Source organism: Alligator sinensis, unplaced genomic scaffold (assembly GCF_000455745.1).
Source record: "Alligator sinensis unplaced genomic scaffold, ASM45574v1 scaffold471_2, whole genome shotgun sequence".
Taxonomy (NCBI): domain Eukaryota; kingdom Metazoa; phylum Chordata; order Crocodylia; family Alligatoridae; genus Alligator; species Alligator sinensis.
The window spans coordinates 1,556,278-1,577,245 of record NW_005842143.1 but is presented as its reverse complement, the minus strand read 5'-3'; the positions used below and the strand labels follow the sequence as shown (position 1 = coordinate 1,577,245).

The following is a 20,968-nucleotide window of genomic DNA, read 5'->3' as shown; positions in this document are numbered from 1 at the left end:
ACATCCCCACAGCTCTAGTTTTTTTTTAATTATAATTATTTTAAATAAAAAAGTATTTTTTAAGATCAAAGTTAATGATATCACCTTTAAATAGACCTCTTGTAGGGTCTGATGAATTAATATTCCAGGGTTTGTAGGGGGAAGGAAAGTTAAAAAAAAAAAAAAAAAAAAAAAATAGTTTTCGAACTATGGTACTGCTCAATTCACAAAAGTTACATAGGATCTAATGAGGGATGCCTCAAGTCTAAACCGTTTGAGAACCACTGCTCTAGTGGGAGACAGCTACAGATTTGGCTGTAGTAATGCGGGGATGACGGAAGAAAATACTGGTATGTCCCCTCCCACTCACTTTGGCAGTGTCTTTGCCCCCACTGTGGCTTAGCTGTAGAGGGACTCAGGGAAGGAAACAGGACTTGTGCCTACTTATATTCAGCATTGCGTGACATGTCCAGAATACAGGCTCTGTGTGGTGGATGATTCTGGCTTGAAAACTGCACTGTGAAAGTGGTGGAGGAAGAAAGGGGAAGTGAAGGTGGGACACTTTGGCTTGGGCTTGCCTCTTCAAATCCTGGGCTGGACAGAGGAGTCTGGTCTAACTGAGAAGTGTTACTGTGGTACGAAGCCAGGAGTGAATTAGTTCCCCTGTGGTGACTGGCTGAGCCAAGTGCTCTCTGAGGCTGCTGCTGTGGTAGAGAGAGGTTTGAGGTGGTGGAGTGGAAAAACAGCCCCACAGTGGAGACTCTGATTGTGTGCAGTTTGCAGGCTGACCTTGGTTTCACCCATGTTACCCACCCACTGAGCACTTTGATACCATTTCAGGCATGGGGTCCTGTCCCCCTAGGTTCTGTGTCAGGAGCTGTGGACGCACAGGCATGGGTGGATTCAGGATTGCAGCAATGGGGGTGTAGCCACATGCTCTTCAGGGATGGGTCTCATTGCACATGTGCTACACAACTGAAGGGGATGTGGTCGTAGCACCTCATTGTGATGCTGGATGCTGGTGAGACCCTTGGCAGTTCCAGCTGCGAGCTCTGCATGTGATCTCTGATCTCACTGATGTGGGGTCTGCCCAGAGTTCCTGCTTCTAGAGCCTGCTGCCCTTTGCTCTTCCCCCCTGTCCCTCCAAACTTTGCAGCAGGGAGAGAAGGAGACAGGATGACTAGCTGCAGTGTGGAGCCTTAATAGCTGTGTGAAAGTGGGGGTTACATCACTGTTGGCCGTTCTTCCCCTCCTTTCCCCTGCTGCTGAATTCCAGGGGGTGGTGGCACCACCATGTCACCCCAGCATGTAGGCTGCCAATGTGTTCCAGTTATTTTGCCTGAGCTTCATCAGTGTGGAACAATGTCCAAGGAGCCATGTACTTGAGGGCCAGGTCTCCTAGGTTCTCTACCGCTCCCCCTCATTCACAGCCACCAGCTCCTTCCCTCTGACCCCAGCCCAGCTCAGTAGCCAACCTACCAGTTTTTACTTTTCCAGCTCCTTAGATTTAGCTCCAGGTTTCTTCTCAATCTTTTCCTTATTCTGGCCCAGCTTTGACCCCATGCCACCCTCATTCTTGGCCCAGGTCACTGCTGAATTTCCCCTGGGGAAATAAGGCTAGCTAAGTCAGGCAGCTACCTCCCTGGTCTTATTTCTTCCCCTTAGGCCTTGCTCTAGCTACACCTCTGCAGATACCACTGAATCCCCAGCCTCTACCTATATCTGTGATGTAGTGATAGCATGACAGCTCCAAACTACACTTTATTAAGGAAAGACTGACAAGTGGGTCCTCTTTGGGGCATAGCGGTCAGATCTGGACAGGTCTGTGTATGTAGTTGCCTCTGCCCAAGCTGATGCTAAGCTAGTTCTCCCTCTCTGGCTTCAAGATGCAGTACAGGAGAGCATGTACTTTTGACTTATCTGTCATGGGAAGAGTACAGAACATGATAGGCAGAGAGGAACCTGGGCAAAAAGCTCTCTGCCTGACCAGTGATGGGTATGAAATAGCAAATTGAATGAACTATGTAGCAAAAATAAAAGGAAAAGAAAGAACAGAGTGTTATTGCACTTGTGCAAAGTGAAGAATCCTGCAGCAGTCCTCGAGGCTATGAAATTGCAGGGGATTTGCCAACCTGAGCCCCTTGTGGTCACACACAGGTCGAATATAAGGTAACTCTTTTTCTCTCTTTCAGACCAATGATGCCTTAGGAGCCACCTGGAACTGGCTGTACTTCATCCCCCTCATCATCATCGGATCCTTCTTTGTTCTCAACCTTGTCTTGGGAGTGCTTTCTGGGTAAGCAAGACATTTTCCAGTTCTTTTGGGTTTCCATTAATCCTCCTAAATCCCTGCTTGACTGCTGGTGGCCCTTGGATTAGGCTTGTGGCACGTGGGTACATCCTCATAGCAAGACCTTCTACAGCCTTCTCTGTAGTGGGTTAACCTGAATGAGGCTTGGGCTGCAATAGCTTTGATCTCACTTGCAGCTATCTCCTCCATCATGCCCTATGAGGCTTCCTACTCAGTTCTGCCACTGCTGTTGGAGTATGGAGGGCCACCTTGATGCAGCTATATTAGTGAGACTCACATGTCTCGGTTCTCCTGACACTTCCCAGCCCTTTGATTTGATCACATTACTGCTCCTGCTGCCTGAGCCTAGTGCTGTATTTGTGGACCTGACACCCTGTTGTGCTGGACAGGGAGTTTTTTTGCTGATGCAGCAGTCATCAGAGTGTTGAGCAGCATTTGCTATTTGAGTTCCAGCATGGATGACTGGTGCCTCTGACCAGGAGAGTCCCCCAGTGGCTGATCGCTGACACTGGAAGTGCTGGTGGCAAAACCGGAAGTGCCACCGGCACTTCTCGTGTGCCCCCCCCCCCCCCCCCCGTGTGCCCCCTATGCATTGCTGATGAGTTCTAGCATCTAGAAGGCTATGCGTCTTGCTGGAGGGTTCTGGGTTGTGTCCCATCATCTCTATGCTTTTGGTATGATATTAAAGCTCAGACCAGTTCCAGTCTTTCTGAATCAGCTACACTGTGCTAAGCAATGAGGTCAGAATTTAGGAGGCTTTACCCTTGAGCTCCCTCATTTATCATCCTTCTAGCCAATGCTGTGTGATGTTTTGTGTTGGGTTATGAAGACATTTCAAGGCACTGTGACCCACTGGTGAAGGATGTTTCATAAATTCCACTCTGCCAACTCACAGAAATGAATTCTTACAGCCCCCAGCTACTGAGTCATGGGTCCTTCATTTAAGCCTTGGCGGTTCCCAGTTCAATTCTCCATGTGTTGGCCAAAACATGGTTGCCACATAAGTGCTAGGAGAATGAAGGGTCATTGCTCAGAATTGCTAGACAGAGCTCCTCCAGTTTAGTGATTTGTAGCAAAATTAGTGCTTTCTCTCCAACATACTCATATGCAGCACATCCTTTGCTCCTTTGACTTGTTGAGAAGATGCCTGCCTCCCATCTCCCTCTTCCTCCCCTCCCCACCCCAGCTTTTCATTTTCCCATCTGGACCTGGAGAGCTGGTAAAACACAGCTGGGAAGCACAGTAAAAAAAGCAGGGCTTTTTTAGTGGCTGGTTTGATCCAGCTGCAATGCTGAAGACTCTACTAAAGCCAGGGGCGCAGAGAACTCACAGTACAGTAGTGATAGATGCCTCATTAGCTTTTTGAGGAGACTGTGAAACTGAAGCAGCTGGGAACAGCTGGTGTGTAGGTACATCCTACAGTGGAAAGTGTCTGGGTATGGAGCAGAGATAGCAGGAGGCTGAATTGTAATGGTCCCTACTCACATGTATCCTACATGATTGCCCTGTGAGTGACCAGCATGCTGTGGAGCAGAGGAGCAAGTGCAGAAAGGGGCTGAAGTCCGTGTTTTAGATAGCCTGCATCTTAATGCCAAAAGCTACGCATGAAAATCTTTTGGATATTGAGGTTCCTCGGGGAACAGAGGTGGTAGAGGACATGTCATGGTGTATAGTTTGGGGCTCATATATGGGGTGGATGTTTTAAGGTATAGGGAGTGGACACAGGGAGTGTATATGAACAAGTGAAAAATATGCTGTATTAATGGGAGAGGGGATTTACTATGACTTAGCTGCTCTGTGGTAACTGCTTATATGCATGTTCTGGCCCTGTAGTGAGCAGAGGTTAAACCCAGTATTTTACCCTAAACTACTGTGGTTTAATTTTTACTTACCACAGGGTAAGAATGGGTACACAGGCAGCTGGCACAGACCAGATGACATACAGTAAGACCCTGTCATTTATTCATTTGGCTCTACTTGGGGAGCGTGTTTGTGAGTCGTACATACAAGGTTTACAGAGCATAGAAGTAAAGTGTGTGGGAGTCATAGAGCATGCTTGCCTGTTGGTTATGGAGAGTAGGATGTAGAGCATGGCTATGACGTGTGTGTGTGTGACAGAGAGAGATAGTGAGTATGTGCATGATGCAGCTGTGGTACATGTGTCTGCATTGTGTGAGAGAATAGTGAGAGTGGCTACAGAGCAAGTGTAATGTTTTTGGGGCATGGCTGTGCTGGGTGTGTGACTATAGGGTGTGGCTGTTGGGCGAACGTGTTCATAGACTGTACATGTGGGCAACAGTATTGTAACTGTTTTACTTGCCCCAGAGGAAATGAGAGTTTAATTCAAACCATTAGCTTGGGCTTGAAGAGAAGCAGAGCTTCTTGTCTCCATGGCAATGAACCATGGCTGCATCAGCATGTCCTGAAAATACTGTTAGAGACTTAGAGTGCAAGATGAGCAAAAAGAGAACAATCCCAACGAGACCACCTGCACCCCAGACCACCCTGAAGTCGAGGTCTGTTTCCTTCTTTCCAAAGGCTTGGGCAGAAGGAGTGAATTTGGGCTGTCCGAAAGGTAGCTCTTAGGGGAGGTCAGAGAATGTACTCCACAAATCTTCCAGCCTTGTAAAGTGCGGAGAGCTCTGTATAGGTTTCACGCGTTCAAGTTGGTTTGCATTCTGCATTGTGACAAAGAATGACACCATGAGGACAATAGTAGTTTGAAACTACACGTGCTGGCAATTGAATGGATGCTGCCTTTCTGGTTCCTCTGATAGTCTAGGTTAGAAAGGGCTATTTTCTCTTTTTACTTACATAAGCAGTAGCATAACTAGGGGTAGGCAAGTGGGCAGCAGCCCCAGGTGCCAGAGTGGTGGCCCCTGACGAGGCCACACTGCAGTGCAACAGCCCACATCTGTGACTGAGGAGCTCAGGGTGTGGCAGCAACAGTCTGTGCTGTGGCAGCAGTGACAACAGCCCATATGCAGGAAAGTAAAACATGCTCCCCTGCTCTCCAGTTCCCAGCACCCCTTGCACACAGGACGCCAACATTCCTAGTTACGCCTCTGCAAATAACACATCCAAGAGGTGGAGAAGGAATGAGTTATGACAAGGAGCCCACTGGAATGTCAGTATTACTTTGCTACACATGTAATTAGCATTGTCCTGTACCATCACGTGTTACCTCTGATCATGAGTGAGACACCGTGAACTGCTATAAATGCAGCTTTGGAAGACAAATATCTGCTTATGGATCAATTTAAATAGCTTTTATACCATCTGACTATTCTGTAGGTTGTAGGTGTCATTTAGTAGTTGATGAGGTCAAACCCAGATGTTTATTCCTTCTAGCATTAACATCTGGCTTTCTTTCATATGAATCTTATCCTTGTCACTGATGATGTTCTGAAGTAACCATAAAGGGAATTAACCATAGCAGCCAGACCAACATTAAGCCTAGTTAATATCTCTTCATGTTTCAGTTTCTAATGGTAATCTTCTTCATCTCCTTGTAGTGGACTTGGGCACTGGCTACAGGGGGAGAGGATATGGTGGGGGGGGACAGGACAGAGTTTGAGCCACAGCTGGGTGATTGACTCCACTTCCCAACCTGATAGGTTGACAGAGCCAGCATGATTGGAGAAGGGGCAACCAATAGCCTGCAGTTCTACCTAGATCCTCTCTGCCTTCAAGCCCTGGTTTCCCAGCTCCAGCCATTGTTTCTGCTTCATCTAAGCCTCCATGGGAGTGCCTGTAGATGTGTGGGGAGGTTGCTCTGACAGGCTGTAATTACAGCCTGTCAGAGCAGACTCAATTAATCGAGTCTACTGGAGCATGCTAATTAGCGCACTCTGGCAGCCTCCATGTCTTGTGTACTTCAAAATGGTGGTGGGGGCGCTTTAATGAGAGCTCGCTGATCAAGCTCCCCAACGCCATTTTGAAGCATGGAGCTGGTCATACATGAGTTGCTGCAGGTGCTTCAATTAGAGTGGCACTTTGTGCTGCTCTAATTAAAGCGTCCCCCAGCCCCCCTGCCCTGGAGCAGATGTAAAAACACCCCCAGTTTCTGCTCTCAATTCTGTCTTAACCTTCTCTTCAGTCCCTGCTTTGGTCTGTGTCCCAACCTTGTTCCTTGTCCCTGTTCTGTTCCTGACCAGCTGCCCCTACAATCTTGCATGCCCCTTGGTCTTTGATGCTGTCTTGATGTTGAATTTGGATCTTGGCTCTCAGCTTGGTCTCTGGTTTGGATGCACCAGAACTTGTCCCCCTGGCTCAGCCTTTGTCTCTGGTCTGTCTTCCAGCTCTGACTCAAATGCTTGCTCTAACCATTCATCCACTGGATTGCCAATGGTTTGGTCATCAGAATTTGAACAGCCACAGGGGAAAACAGAGCTAAGACCTTGCAGTAGATCCCACATGACCAAGCACTTACTGGCCAGTCTGTATGAAACCCTCAGCCCAGATGAGTGTTCTTCAGGGACAGACCACAGCTTTGCAGGCCCAGATGAGTCTATCACAAGGACTAGTTGCTTGTGGTGCCCACACCATCACTTCCAGTTTCCAAGCCTCAGTATCAGGTCTTCACAAACCAAAGGTTCAGTTGCCAAATAAGTTTGATGGCTCTTGCCACCAATTTCAGGGGTTCTTGAACCAATGACCTCTCCTTTTCCTGATGCAACCCTGGATATACAGCACCAGTTCTGTGCAGGTGGGGCTCATTGTTAGTTTAGTGACTGACAAAGCCCTATTCAGGTTATTCCCATTGTTAGAAAACAGTAGCCTTCTCTTGAGCTGATTTGAGGACTTTGCCTGGCTCTGACAGAGGCCTCTGGTGACTTCCATTGGGGATCATCTGCCTATTTAATAAGCATACTCTCTATTCTGTCATCCAAATCATTAGTGAAAATATTAAATAGTCCTGGGATTGACCCCTGCAGAACATTAGAGTTTGTAGTGCCTGTGTCTGTTCATGTCCAGGAGGCAAGATCTAAAGCTAGGAATGCCAACCTCCTTCGCTTATCTTGATTTTGGGCGTGATCTTGGTGACCAGGCTGTTGGTGGGGGTGACTTTCTATGTGAAGGGAAGAAAGACCTGTAGAGTATAACTTGCTGCCTCTAATAACAGGAGAGAGGTAGCTTCTCTTTTCCTACTCTGGCAGTGCTGGAGGGTTGTGAAAGTTTTGGCTTGAATTTGTCTATATTAAGCTGCATTTTCACCATTGCTGTTTACACTTTCTTCCTCCCCCTGTGTTTGTCATACGTCATTCAAGAGCCATGGCAATCTATGTGAGCAGTGAGGTAGAGCGGTGGGCTTTAGTGTTAGTGCAATATTAGTGGCAGTCCAGGAGAGTGACTGAATTGCTTCATTGACTCTTCTATTCCATGACCTCTTGATGGGAAGAGTTTTCTATAACTAATTCTGGAATCTGGCCAGACCAAAAGGGGTTTTTTTGGTGGGGGATTTCTCATTCCCTTGCCATAGGGGCATATGGTGTTTCTTCATGGAGGAGGAAGTTGTGTAACTGGAGTGCATAGTTGTTGCAATATTTTTGTCCAGGCTCAGCCTGAGGATTCAGATCAGGATACAGCAAGGTGTATGTATTGTCTTGGACCTCCCTGTAAGGAGTTTAGGTTGGAGGTTTGGAGCTAACTTATTGCAGCATATGTGTTTGTTTTAAGTTTTCAAAGATAATGGGTCTGGTGAATTTAGACTCAGCTTCAGATTGATTACCTGGGTACTTCTTCTTAGGTGTTGTCAAACTAAGGAGTTTGGCATGTGGTCCCATGAAGGTATTTCATGGGACCAAAAACATCAGTGTTTTTTAGTAAAAGTGACTGTGGGTGCTGCACTCAATGCTGCTGATGCAAGTTAGGCAGGCTTTGAAGATTTGTAATGAATTAGGTCCCTCCAGGGACTTATGTGGAGTTTAGGCATCTCACTGCAACCAGTCTGCTTTGCAATGGATCTTAGGTGGCAGTTAGGTGCCCAGAGTGCATTGCTTCTGAGCATCCCCAGAACTCCAAGTGTAGGCACTTAGGGAACTTCAGAGTCCAACATGGAGGCACTGAATGAGCATAGGTGCCCAGAGTGTTTTCTAGCTTGTGGAACAAGACTAATCTGGATTGTTCTTTGGAATTTGGGTCCCTTAATTCCACATAAATGCCATTTAGATGCCTAGTAAACCCGTCTAGATCTGGTCCTTAATCACCATGTCTAAGAGTTCTTCTGGAAGGCCTTTAATGTGCAGAGATCAATAGATTTCCCAAATAAGCCTTACCTCTGGATTCACAGATTAAGTGGATTCATGAAAATAATTTTGTTTTCAATGAGAATCTGAGTCCAGGAGAGCATCAAATGGCTATTCTGCCCCTAAATTTGGCCTTGCTCGGCTCTGGAGATGTGATGAATATTTGACTATTCTGGGCCGATTGAAAAGTGTGAACCAAAATTAATACAGCGGTGCCAGCCAGCCCAACGCTTGTGATATAAGCAACACACCAGCAATAAGATCATGTGGGATCTTTGGTGTTTGTGTATTCTGGGCCCGTTTGAGATAGCTGTTTGGTGACTACGCTGAATTGGATGTAGTTGTCTAGGGATCTTCCCAGACAGTGGTTGACACGTCCCTGTTTGTTTATCCCTATTAAGCTTTTCATTGTGGAGGGATGCTGGTGGGTGGCTGACCTTATTGGCAACAGTGATCATTTAGTGGTGTGCCAGATACCTAGAGAACAACAAAAGTGCTCAGCACCCAGGAGGACTTGGGTGAGTGGCTTGTGCAGATATCGGGGTTTGCATGGTGCCCAGGCAACCCCAAGTGTGCTGTGACATCCCTGCACACAGGGCCATCTCTGTGCCCTGGGAGGAAACAAGTGGCAGGTTGCTTTGCCTGCGCAGGAACAGCTTAGACAGGGGTCAGCAACATATGGCCTGCAAAGAGATTGGATCTTGTCTATGAAGGTCTGATCCAGCCTGTGTTTTATTAACAACATGCTAATTCTCCGCTGCTGCGTGAGCCACCAGATCCATTCCATGTCTTACTAAAGGAATGATGATCCCCTGCTGCCCTCCAGCCATTCCTTGTCTGCTCTGCACAGAGAGTTGCTCTCTCACCCCTTCCTCATCCCTTCCTTGCCCCAGTGCAGCCTTTGCTTACCATGGCTGTAAAATTAGTTGCTTCAGATGGTCCCTTGCTATTGTTGCAACATATTTTTCAACAAAGGCTGCATTGTTGGGCAAGAGAGCAGCTGTTTGCAAAGAGCTGCAATGGTGGCTGAGATGAAATCACTGGCCTTTCATTAGCAAAAATTGCTGACCTCTGATGTAAGCGGTAAAATATTGCACTAACACAAGCCAAATAAAAGACCCCTGCCTATTCTTTCACTGGGCCCAATATGATAGAGAAACAGAGGTGCTTCCTCCTACTGGAGTATTGTAGGGTAGGTTCAGAGAAATTTTATAGCAAGAATGTAGAAAATTCTTCATCTTGAAGCGAAACATACTGTTAAATGAAGTCTGATTTTCATGTAAATATGCATGCATTAGGTCTCAGTAAAAATAGATTTTGTTTTGCTTCTCCAGCTTTACATTTTTAATGCTGCTTTCATTCCCAAAGTTTCCCTTGTATTTGGATGTACTCCAGTAGCCAAAAGCCTACCTCTAAATTCTCATATGTTATAGTTCGACTGAGTAACCTAATGGACTGTCTAACCCAGTCGGACTCCCTCTGCACACAACTCTAGAGCTAACTGTGCTCTGTTGCTATGGGGCACTAACACGCCTCAGTCATGAATACCATAGGAAAGTCCATATGTAAAAGAAGTGTTTCCGCCAAGATACCATGTTTTTTATGGACAGATTCTGAGACATGGTGAGTGAAAAAGAAGCTGAGTGAGTTTGAAACAGTCTGGGCCAAAAGAGGGAAACTGCATTGCCGCCTCTGCCTGATTTGAGGTCGGCTTTATTGGCAAGGATTCTAAAAATGACAGAGGAAGTTATCACAACACATGTGCGATCAGACACTTTCCCCAGTGGCTGATGGAACTCAGTATTGGTGTTTCTAACATAGCTTCACAACACTTTCCTGAGAGATGAACGTGCTCTCAACAATTCCGAAACATACAGAGATATGGTCTGAACTTAAGAAATTATCATTCAAATGCCAGCAACCCACCCAGAAGCTGCCCTGTTTCTAACCTCTCCTTGTCTGGATAAGATCAATAAGAAAGCAATTGCTGGCTAGCTTCAGCAGTATGACACCCCTTATGAGCTGAAACTTACCTAAGATTTGGGCATGGTTCCTGGACAAAACTAATGGGGCTGACAGTTTCTGAAGGGCTCCAGACAGGAGCCAAACTTTGTTGCTTAGTTCTATTAGACTCTTTGCATTCTTTGGCATATTCAGTGGCAAAATGCTTGTAAACAATTTGTTGGACTTCACAATGATGGCCGCAGTCAAATTAAGCTGCTTAAGTCACATTAGCTCCTTTGTGTCAGATAGATTACAGAGAATTGTAATGGGTGCTCAGTCCTCTTTGCTGAGATCTCCCACTGGCTGACTTCTTCAAGTCTCATTTCTGTCACTGATTCCTTTATTTGATGTGTGTGCATGGGTCTTTTGTAGGAAGTCACGAGATAGTCCAAAGTATGGTGTCACCAACAATCAGTTCCACCTCTCTTCTAGGGCCTGAGTGAAAAATGGTTAGCCCATAATTAAGCAGGATGAGATATAGATTCTTTTCATAAGAAGGGGGAGGCATTGGACACACCAGTGAAAACTGTGTCCTCACCAAATATTACAGGTGCAAACCATACTGTAAATGTAGTATATAACCTCAGGACCCTAATGGGATACTTGAGAGCACAGAGGTGAGAAGCACTTTTTCACCTTTGACTGTGCAGATCACACCTTAACTTTTTCAGTGTGGGGCCACTATGATTAGGATTTCCCACTAAGGATTTCTCATGGGACCGATTACTGCAATGTGCTCTACCTTGGCTTAACCCTGAAGATTGCTGTACCCTGTGCATTGGCTACTAATCCCACCCTTAGGATAATTTGGGATCTTGATCTTTCTTTTTAGAGGTTGCATAGGATGACAGTCTCAAAGCTTGCCTTTCTGCCCTTACTTTATCATGACAGCTGTTTTCATTAAGGATCCACTGAATGTCCAGGCTGAGGTTTGAATCCTTACATGCTGGAAGTGAGGGCATTGGTCCGTTTAATCTGTTTCCAATGGAAATCAGTCTGAGCCTCAGTTTTACAATCTCTGTGTTGTAAAACTCATCTTAGCAGTTTGTTCCCTAATTGTTAAACTGAGACATGAACTTTATGGTGTAAACAGCCTAGATCAGCCTTATTAAACACAAAGCACCCCTTTTAGACTTGGAACACCCATCAGAAAGTGCCAGCTTTTCACTTTCACTCCTTTTTTTGACTACAGAAAAATAATAGAAAAATTCTTATGTTGCAAAGAACTTAGAAAGACTCCAGCAGGTTCGAATGTTTTTGACATTATGGATTCCTATGTGAAAACTTTGGGTTTATCATGTGAATCATGGTTAGTTTTTTACATACCTAACAGTGGTTTGGCATCCTGGAGCATCCTTAAAAAGATCTCATAGCAGCCCTGGGTGCTGCAGCACTCTGGTTGAGAATCAGTGGCCTAGACCCACTTAGTCCCCAGTTAAATGGCTTTAAAATATGTGGAAGAGCAAGAGAATTCTGTCTTTAGAGAGAAAAAAACTCTTTCATAATACCAAGGTGATGGGTGCCTTGGAAATGTATATAGTAATACTAATAATAGTAGATAAAATGTCTCATTTGTATTGCAGTGATCTGGAGTTCTAATCCTATTGGGGTTTTACTTTCTTTAAAAGTCCTACCAACTGTTCTTCTATCCATGCAATTAGGGATCAATTAATTCTTATCTAAAGGGATCAAAAATAAAAAGAAATTGTCTTTCTTCCAGAACATTTCCCAGGTATAAAGCTTGAGGCAGAGTGACAGTTTAGCCATAGAAAGCTGTGACAGCCGCCAAAACAGTCACAGTGGGAAAGATTTAGTCATTGTGATAGTTGAAGGAAGCAAGACATAACTTGGGCTAACTTGACTCCTTTCTCAAAATTCAGCATTTGCCATGGGATTCTGAACCCTTTGAGTGACAGTAAGTGAACTTGCATTTTGTATTTTTTAACCTGGTCCAATTTCTAATGTCAATAATGTGTGGTTATTCCAGTGGAGGTTCCTTGTAGTGGTATAGTTACTGTACACCATACCTCCAGTAGGTTACACCATTTAATTAGTCACACAGGAACTACCTTATTGTGAGGAGGTTGTCTGATGCAGTACTGCCAGTGTTGGCACCCTGGTGCCATCCCCTTTGCAGCTGGCAACATAAATAGATTGGCAAGGGAGAAGGGTATGGCTGGGACATCCTTATACCCTGCTGATATTGGCCATCGTTGTTGGTCAGCATCACAGGGGACAGGGGTGGCATGGCAAACTCAGGATTAAGGGGAATGCAGAGGGAACTTTTTGCTCCCACTGGTACTCTGCATTTTTTTCTCCTCTGTAGCTAAGGATCTGTTCCTACATCTTTATATTGTAGGGCTGCAATTTTTAAAATCTGTATGTTTCTTATGGGAAAAAAATTGTATCAGATTCATTCTTGCTAGTGTTCTAGAGCAATGCAGGCAAAGATCTAGTCAAGACCAACTACACAATTGCACAATCCCCTTGCATTTAATTCCTACTTGTAATGCATGATTTCATATATGGGTTTGAGTGATGACCATGGCTCTCACCTGAGAGATCTTGTTTTCCTATGGTCTGTGGGCTACTTTGGTTCATCCGAGCCAGGTAAAAAGAGGGTAATCAAGCAACTCATTAGGAACAAAATAGTTTAGCGGAGGGAGAAAAAAGGCAAAGCAAACCATACTTGAGTGAATAATATCTAGGACCCAAGCCAAGTTTGCCGGGCTTCCTAAACTTTGCAGAAGAGCTTCTCCTCCCATGCCAAGCACAGCTCCCTGGTTACCTGTGTGGTTGGCAGTTCAGTTCCCCCTAATATCCTATTCTTTTCAGCACAACTTTCTGCCCTCCCATTGCCTACATAGCTTTTTGCCACCCACCCATTCTGTGTTTCCTTCCTCTGCTTCAATCTTGTACTTCCAACGCTGTTCCCTTTCTCCAGCTGATAGTGTTGCCACAGCTGTCATTAGTGTCATCACCACTGTCAGAAACAATAACTCAGTTTATATACAGTAGTTTGTGTGATGGGCAATGCGGCTCCACAACAGTGAAGTAGGAGGTAGGATTTTAGGTCTGCGGTAGCTGAGCTGGGAAGTCTGGGTTCAAGCAGGAGTCAAGATTGGTGCAAAAAATTAAGCTGTAGGGCAAGAAAAGTGTAATCTGTGTGTTTTGAACCAAATGACAGAATAGTTTAAATCCTCTTCTAATTGCCTACCCTCATTCTGGTGATGTTAATTCTTATTTCCTCCGTTTAGTCTTTTTGCATCTCCCCCCAACTAAACCTTGGAAAGAAACGACTAATGTTATAATTAAATGATCAATTTGGCAACATTTCTTTGTCTTAAGATCTTTTTTTTTTCAGGTTGGGTTTCTGTAGCATTCTCAGCCTCCGGAGAGCGTTCTTCAGTTTCTTCAAGAGGCTTTTGAGCCATTTCTGATGTCTTTTCACTTTGCCTAATTTACATTTTTTTTCCATCCAATTTCGAGGCATAACAAACGATGAATAAGATTAAGTTTTAGCGATTAATAATTAAGCGTTAAAGGAGCGAGCACACATTTTCGACAGTCAGGGGTTTTGCCGGTTACATGCAAAACCCGGGGCCAGGTTCCATCTGGATTTGGAGGTTTTGAAACAAAATGCTTGAGGGAGAATGATTTACTGGGAAGGCAGTAGGCAGTAAAGGAGAGTTGTCTCTAGACCATGGAAAGGTCATGTGTGGAGAGATTATGAGAGATGCCAAGAGGCAGAAAAATATGACCCAAGAAATACATCTTCTTGGACTGATTTATCTTGACAAGGATTGTATTTTTCTTTCCCTTAAACCATATGATATCTTGAGAAGAAGCTTCGATGAACCTTCCGACGCGTGCGTTTTTGTGTGTGTTTGGGGAGGGGTGATAGTGACTGGGGTGGGAGGGAAAATAAACTTTGAAAATTCCAGTTGCTATGACAACTTAATGAGCTATGAAAGTGGCCTCTTTGAACTACTTTTGAATTGGAAATGCAATAGTAGCAGGGAAGGCAGGGGAAAGGGTGGAATACAATTCCATCCAGATTATTTTCCCCTAAGGTCTCTGACTATTGACGGTAAATAGCCACTCCTTAGGTTATTTCAACTGACATCATAGAATGCATGTTAAGCTGATCAGGTCTATATTATGAGTAGTGAACAACATGTGTATTTATAATTTTGTTCTATTAAAGCTCTTATACCATACTGTAGTATTTGAATGCCTTCCATTTAAACACAGATGATCATCTGTGTTCAGTGGACAGGTGGGCATCCATATTCAATAAGCTCTTGATGGCTTTGTACTTCTGTAGTACCTTTCTGCTAAGGGTCTTCAAGCCTTTTACAAACAAACAGCCTCATAAGAGCTCTGCATAGTTGTTATGGGTAAACCCCAGTGTTACAGGAAATAATAGATCTTCTTACAGCTGACTGCAAAAATGCACAGCAAATAATTTATTTGATCACTTTCTTCTTTCATTTCTGTTCAAGAATGATTTGCCAATGGATCTTGACTTCCTTGCTTGTGTTTATTATTCAGTCTTCTGTGGGACTCTGCTTGGCAGTTCCACTACGGACTGTGGAAGGTGTGTTGCAGATGTTCACAGTTTGTGTGGTTTGGGTTAGTTACAACAAATTATGAAGCTTTTTCCTGAATTTTCAGCTTTGTTCGTGATTTTATGTGTCTTAGGTCTTGGGTGACCAACCTGAGAGCCTTTACAAAGACTGGATTTTCAGCAGCCTAGGTGTATGGGAGTTCTCAAAGTCAGTCCCCTTTAAGAAGCAGGGGGGCTTAGAGCACCTCAAAATTGAGTTAACTAAAATCAGTGCTCACTTTTTTAAAGATGCATGTTGTTTTTTGTGCCCTTTGGCAGGGTGATATAAATCCCTACATGCAGGGATTGTGGGTTTACATTCACGTGTCCAATTCAGAATTTACTTAATGTGACTATTGAAGTACTCAATTCAAACACTTCAGTGTTCCCAGAAAATGAACATGAGTGGATGATGAATGCAGCTGAATCAAAACTTGCTTTCATAATTGAATATTCACAGGCAACTTTTCGTACTGCTTCTCAGCTATAATCCTAGTACAGCATCTTTCATCTGAGCCCTAAAATGGTGGATCCAAATATTCCCAGTTTAAAGGTGGGTATATTAAAGGCTACATGAGACAGTGTGAGAGCTGAGAATAAAACCCAGAGCTTCCAAAATCAATGGAGATACACTTCTGTAAATGGCCAAGGATCTGACAAAGATATTAATTTTTAAAAAGCAAAGGCAACGCTTCCACTGCTGTTCTCCACCTAAATTCCGATAAATGCTGCTACAAAATAGCAAGCCACCTTTTCACAGCTGTCCTGCAGAGCAAAATAATTATGTTGTGACATCCCAGATGCAACAGCACAAGTGACACTCTCGCTAATGCAGTAAGAAAGATGCAAATGCTGTCATGTCATGAGGCAGCATTGGCACACTGCAAGTCCCATGGAAAGTGGAACTTGGCAACCATGATGCTGGTGGCCCAACATCTCAGAGGCTGTTCTTCTGAGCAACATGACCTTTTCTTAATTCAAGTCACTGAGAACTCAAAGGCTCTTTCATTCTGAACTGGGCTGGGAACAGCTACATGCTCCTGAAAGGAAGAGGCCCCAGAGAGGACACTGGGTGTGCAAACAGGTAGACTCCTTCCATAATGAGCAAACATCCATATTCGTTTTTCCATGTTACCTGCTCATGAGGTGCTGCTTATGGAACTTGGAAACCTAATAGGCATAAACAGCCATGCACAGATCCCACCTTCGTGTCATCTTTTGCTCCTTCATCTGAAGAACTGTCATTGATGGAGCCCTATCCAAAGTGCCTTTCTTAACCCCATTTTAGAAGACAGTAAAACACCACAGCCTCCAATGCTGTCAGTGTGCTGGTGTCACCCAGCACTCGGTCTCTTCCACATCAAATGTAATTAAAACAATTTGCCCATTGCCCCAGTGTCCAAGTGAGTTCTACTCTGGAGGGGAAGGGCAGCTGGCTTAAATTAACCCTAGGCAATACAAAAGAAAAAATGGTGGGAGGAAAGAGACATTGAAAGGACTTTGCTAACACTGTATCATCTCAGTCAATAGAATCTGTTCCCCATTGTCACCATCGTACAAAGCCTCAGAGCTTCCCAGGCTCTTTCCTGCTTTGGGTGTTGACATAGATACAGCAATTGAAACTGCTTCTTCCCTACGTTCACCTGGCAGGAGTATTATGAGCCATCCTGATAGTCCAATATACCCATGGAGATCCTTGAATTTGTAGACACCAGGTTAGATAATTGCAGTGTATGGAATCTGGAAAGAAAATTGGACTCCTGTAAAGCTCTAGTTGGCAAAAAATACATGGCAGTGTTCCCTCTAGCCTGCACAGGTCAATCAGAGCATTTACTCTAGTGCTTTTCTTTCTACTCTGGCTGCTTCTTATATACCAGGTTATTTAAGTTCTTGATTGTCAGAACTGTCAATGAGATGGACCTGAGGGAGTCTTAGGCTGTGCCCATCCCATCCCTTCTCTCCATGCTCCCTATGATAAAAAACGATGATGATTTAAATATTCTTCAGAGACAATGTTGATCCCCAGAACAAAGGTGTGACCAGAAGAGATGGCCTCTTTGTTAGCTGGTCTGTAGAAATGGAATTTTCTGTAACAAGGACTGAGTATGGCTACAAGTCTTATCACTTTCATACCTCACAGGGGGGTAGAGTAAGGGTCTTTGTCTTCCTCTGTGGCTTATCTGTAAAAGCAGCTTATGAGCCAGCTATATTTGCCAGTTACCTTACACAGCATAGACCTGTGCTTTTAGCATTGAAGGTACTAACTCTAAGCTTTATAGTCAACCCAGGTACAATCAGCTGCACATTCACAACAAAAATTAAGAATCATCTCTTTGCCTTAGTTTTCCCACAGTAATAACCAATGACTAAATAACCTCTCTGTTTCTGGATATGGAAGAATAGAAAACAGTAAGTCTGCATTCAAGTTCCACAGTAGTAAGTGCAGTATAAATACCAAGCTAGATAAATACATTGGAAGGAATAACATGGAAGAAAGAATAGCTCTGAGCCCTCACTATCCAGCTGGAGATACCCATCTGACGTTTAAGGAAATACAGAAGGATCCTGGAGTCAGGACTGGGAGTGGGAAAATGCCCCCTCAGTTTTAGTTTGGCAGGTGTAAGTCCCAGGTTCCTTTAGATTCCATTAAACCCAACTTTAGCTTCTAAACAAACTTTTGGAAGGGGTGAGATGGAATCCAAGATCTGACATAGTTGCAATTCAGAAACGATCCTCACTTTTTAATTGTTTTGTTGGCAGCGTGCTCAAGCTGAGGAAGAGATGTTGGGTTGGTGGCCTTGGAGTTGGAGGCCTTTGGATGGCTCATGGATGGAACCATCATGATAGTATTTCAAATGTGTGTTGGTCTGTCATGTGCACAGATCCTGACCTGACAGAAATGTCTTCAGGGCTGAAGAGACAAATTGAGCCTCCATATAGTCTTTGGCTGCTTTGCAGCATATCACCATTAGTAGAGTCCATTGTCATGAGCTTTCTACTTAAGAATGGAACTGAACTCTCCAGACTCTCATGTCCCAGATCTCTGAGCAGGCAGCCCTGCTTCACCAAAAGAATTTCCATCTCTCCTGTAGAGCAGGAGTATATGTGTTTTAGAAAAGAAGAAGTGCTCCAGAGGGCTGAAGTTCCTGTTGTTTGGGGAGGTCTAGTTTCTAGTAGCAGACAACATCTACTAAATTCTCACATTGTATGAAGCTAATGTCAAGACTGTAGAGGAGAGCAGCAAGGAGCCAGAAGAATTAGCAGTGAAGGGAGGAAAGTATCATCTGTGCTCTGAACGCCCAAAGAAACTGAGCATGCTGTTACGATGGTGCCCTTGCGTGTAGGAGGACAGATGGCATGCTTCTCTCCAGCCTTTGCTTAACTGAGCTCTTCTGGTTCCTGTTGCAACCTATGATGTTCCTCTCAATAACTCTGGGAGTGTCTTTACTTTAGAAGACCCAAAGTAAAGTAAATACAATGCCATGGGTGGGTAAAACTCAGTCCCAGCAGCAAAGCAGAGGTAATTCCATTGTCTTTAGTGAGTACCCAGTAGGGTGGCCATCATAGAGGACATTCTGGTTTTCTTCTACTTTGTTCTCTTGATACGAGACCCGACACCTTTATGTCCTCTATTTTTGTCTTCAAGAGAAAACATAGAGGACATAAAGGCATCTGATTTTGTATCAGTAGAGGACAGAGGACAACCGGACTGTCCTCTATGATGGCCACCCTAGCACCTAGTGAAGCTAGTGCTAGTGTTGAGTTTGGCCAACACCATTGAGGTTTATGTTGTGACACCAACATGAGTCCTCCAGATTGAGGTGTGCACGGGGGGATGTGTATACAACAGCTTCCGGATTGACAGCGGGGCTGTGGGAGTGGCTTGCTGTACTCAGTGAGATCAGAGGTGCGTAGAGAGCTTCCTGGGTCTAGTTACTAGGAAGGCACAAGAGCTAAGCAGGGAGCTCACTTTAGCAGCGCATCAAAGTGGACCTTGCTCTGCTTTTCTTGATTTGTGATTCACTTATTAGAGGTTTTTGAATGGGAAAATGGACACTCATGCAAAACAGTCCTTCCTTTCTCTCTTCCTAACTGAAATATGCCAAGGGTGGGATTTTTTTCACTCAAAGCCATTCAATGGGAGTTGGGTGCCTAGTTTCTTTGAAAATTCCACCCTCCATGTGATTTGGAGTGTTTCCAAATGTCTGCCAATCAGCAGTGCTGGCCTTGTTCTCACTCAGATACAGTATTATCTTTATCCACTGCTTTAAATTGGCTCTGAGCAATCCTTGATCTGTCAATTTCGCCTACCCACTTTCAGATGTCACCAGCCTCCACTGCTGCCCTGCTCAGCTACATGTGTCTCCTTGAAATGAAATAATTCATTAAGTTGAGTTAAACTTATTTCCACACCCCCCTCCTTCTAATGGACAAAAGCAATTAGCCCATATTAGAGATTAGGAGCCTGACAAATTTCATCTCCCAAAACAACTCAGCAGCAAGTGAATAGGCGTGATCCCTATGGATGCTGAGTATGTGCTGAGCCTCTGTTGCACCATTAACTCTGACGTTGGGGCTTCCCAAACAAGTATTTGGAAACAGCAGAAAAAATCTGTCAAGGTAAATCCTACCCATTTATGGAGGATTGCTCAGGGCACAGTAGGTTCTGTCATGCCCTGCCCTTGTGCACTGATATTGCTGTGCTGTGGAGTTGGGAGATGATGAGGAGAAGGAGACTATCAGGGGAAAGTGCCCATTCCTTCCCCATTAGGTTGGTCTAATAAAAGATATTATATTCACCCAAAGAACCTTGTCTGCCATTCCTTCCCCATGGATTTCTTCCTTGGATGGTCTCAGATTGCTTTCATGGATGGGTCTCTTGACAGCAGCTTCTCTTGCTGAGCAGCTCATTCAGATAAAAGAGGCAATCCCATAGGGGAAGCTACCTAGAATCTCAGAAAACAGGAGGGTCATGCAAGTAAGAACAGAAAAAGGACCAGATGCTCAGCTGGTGTCAGTTAGCACAGCTACATGGCATTCACTGGATCTGTGTGGAAGTTTCTGAGCTGAGAAACTGACCTACTATGTCTTCCTAGTCTCTTTACCTCTTTTCATAAAAATATCAGCTTACCTCAGCAAGAAGCCACACAGCCTTTTGTTTTCACAGGATAGATCCAATTCTGCTGTGTTTATCCTGTAAGCTGGGCATGCAAGCTCTAAGAGTGACCGCTTTGTGGCATGAGACTATGACGGTGCTGCATTCTGAAGTCTCAGTGCCATGAATTTAACCAGTAGAACAAACTGAAGGAGATGGTAACCTTCCCTCTGACCTAAATTAATTCAGCTTTCAAGTGGCATCTTCATGCTTCCTGGTGATCGTGTCTTGCTGGTGAATAGGCATGGGAGGCACTGGATGAGCCAGAATGACTACTACTGCATAGGTAGTCTTTACTGTGCTTTGCAATGCTGTAAAGACATCTTTCTCCCAGATGATAAATTTAGCATTGTGAGTTTACTTGCTGATTGTTTCCCATGCCATTTGTTCTGTAGTCTTTCTCCCTTTTCAGACTCCTTTTCTCATTCTCTCTCTTTTTCCTGGGTTCATTTCTCCTCTCCTCCCCTCTATTCCTAGAATAGAGGAAGTCTCATTTTGGTCTGATAGCTGCAGATAGAAAGGGGGAGAGTTTTTTTTTTTATGCTAAACACCAGAGCTGCAGGAAGCTTAACCTTCCTAGGGTGAAATTAAAAATGCTCAGATTGTCTGGAGATCTTTAACAAGGGTTTCTGGGAACATTCAGAGCTGTCCAGCCCCCCCCC

The 20,968-nt window shown here is 44.5% G+C and overlaps 1 protein-coding gene across 1 annotated transcript in view; it reads left to right on the top strand.

The window, feature by feature from the left end:
* The window catches only part of CACNA1E (calcium voltage-gated channel subunit alpha1 E), a 275,570-nt gene that overhangs the window by 147,561 nt on the left and 107,041 nt on the right, over positions 1–20,968 (top strand). Inside the window, 1 exon segment of the mRNA XM_025206160.1 lies at positions 2,172–2,275. Within this exon segment, the coding sequence (XP_025061945.1) occupies positions 2,172–2,275 (104 nt within the window).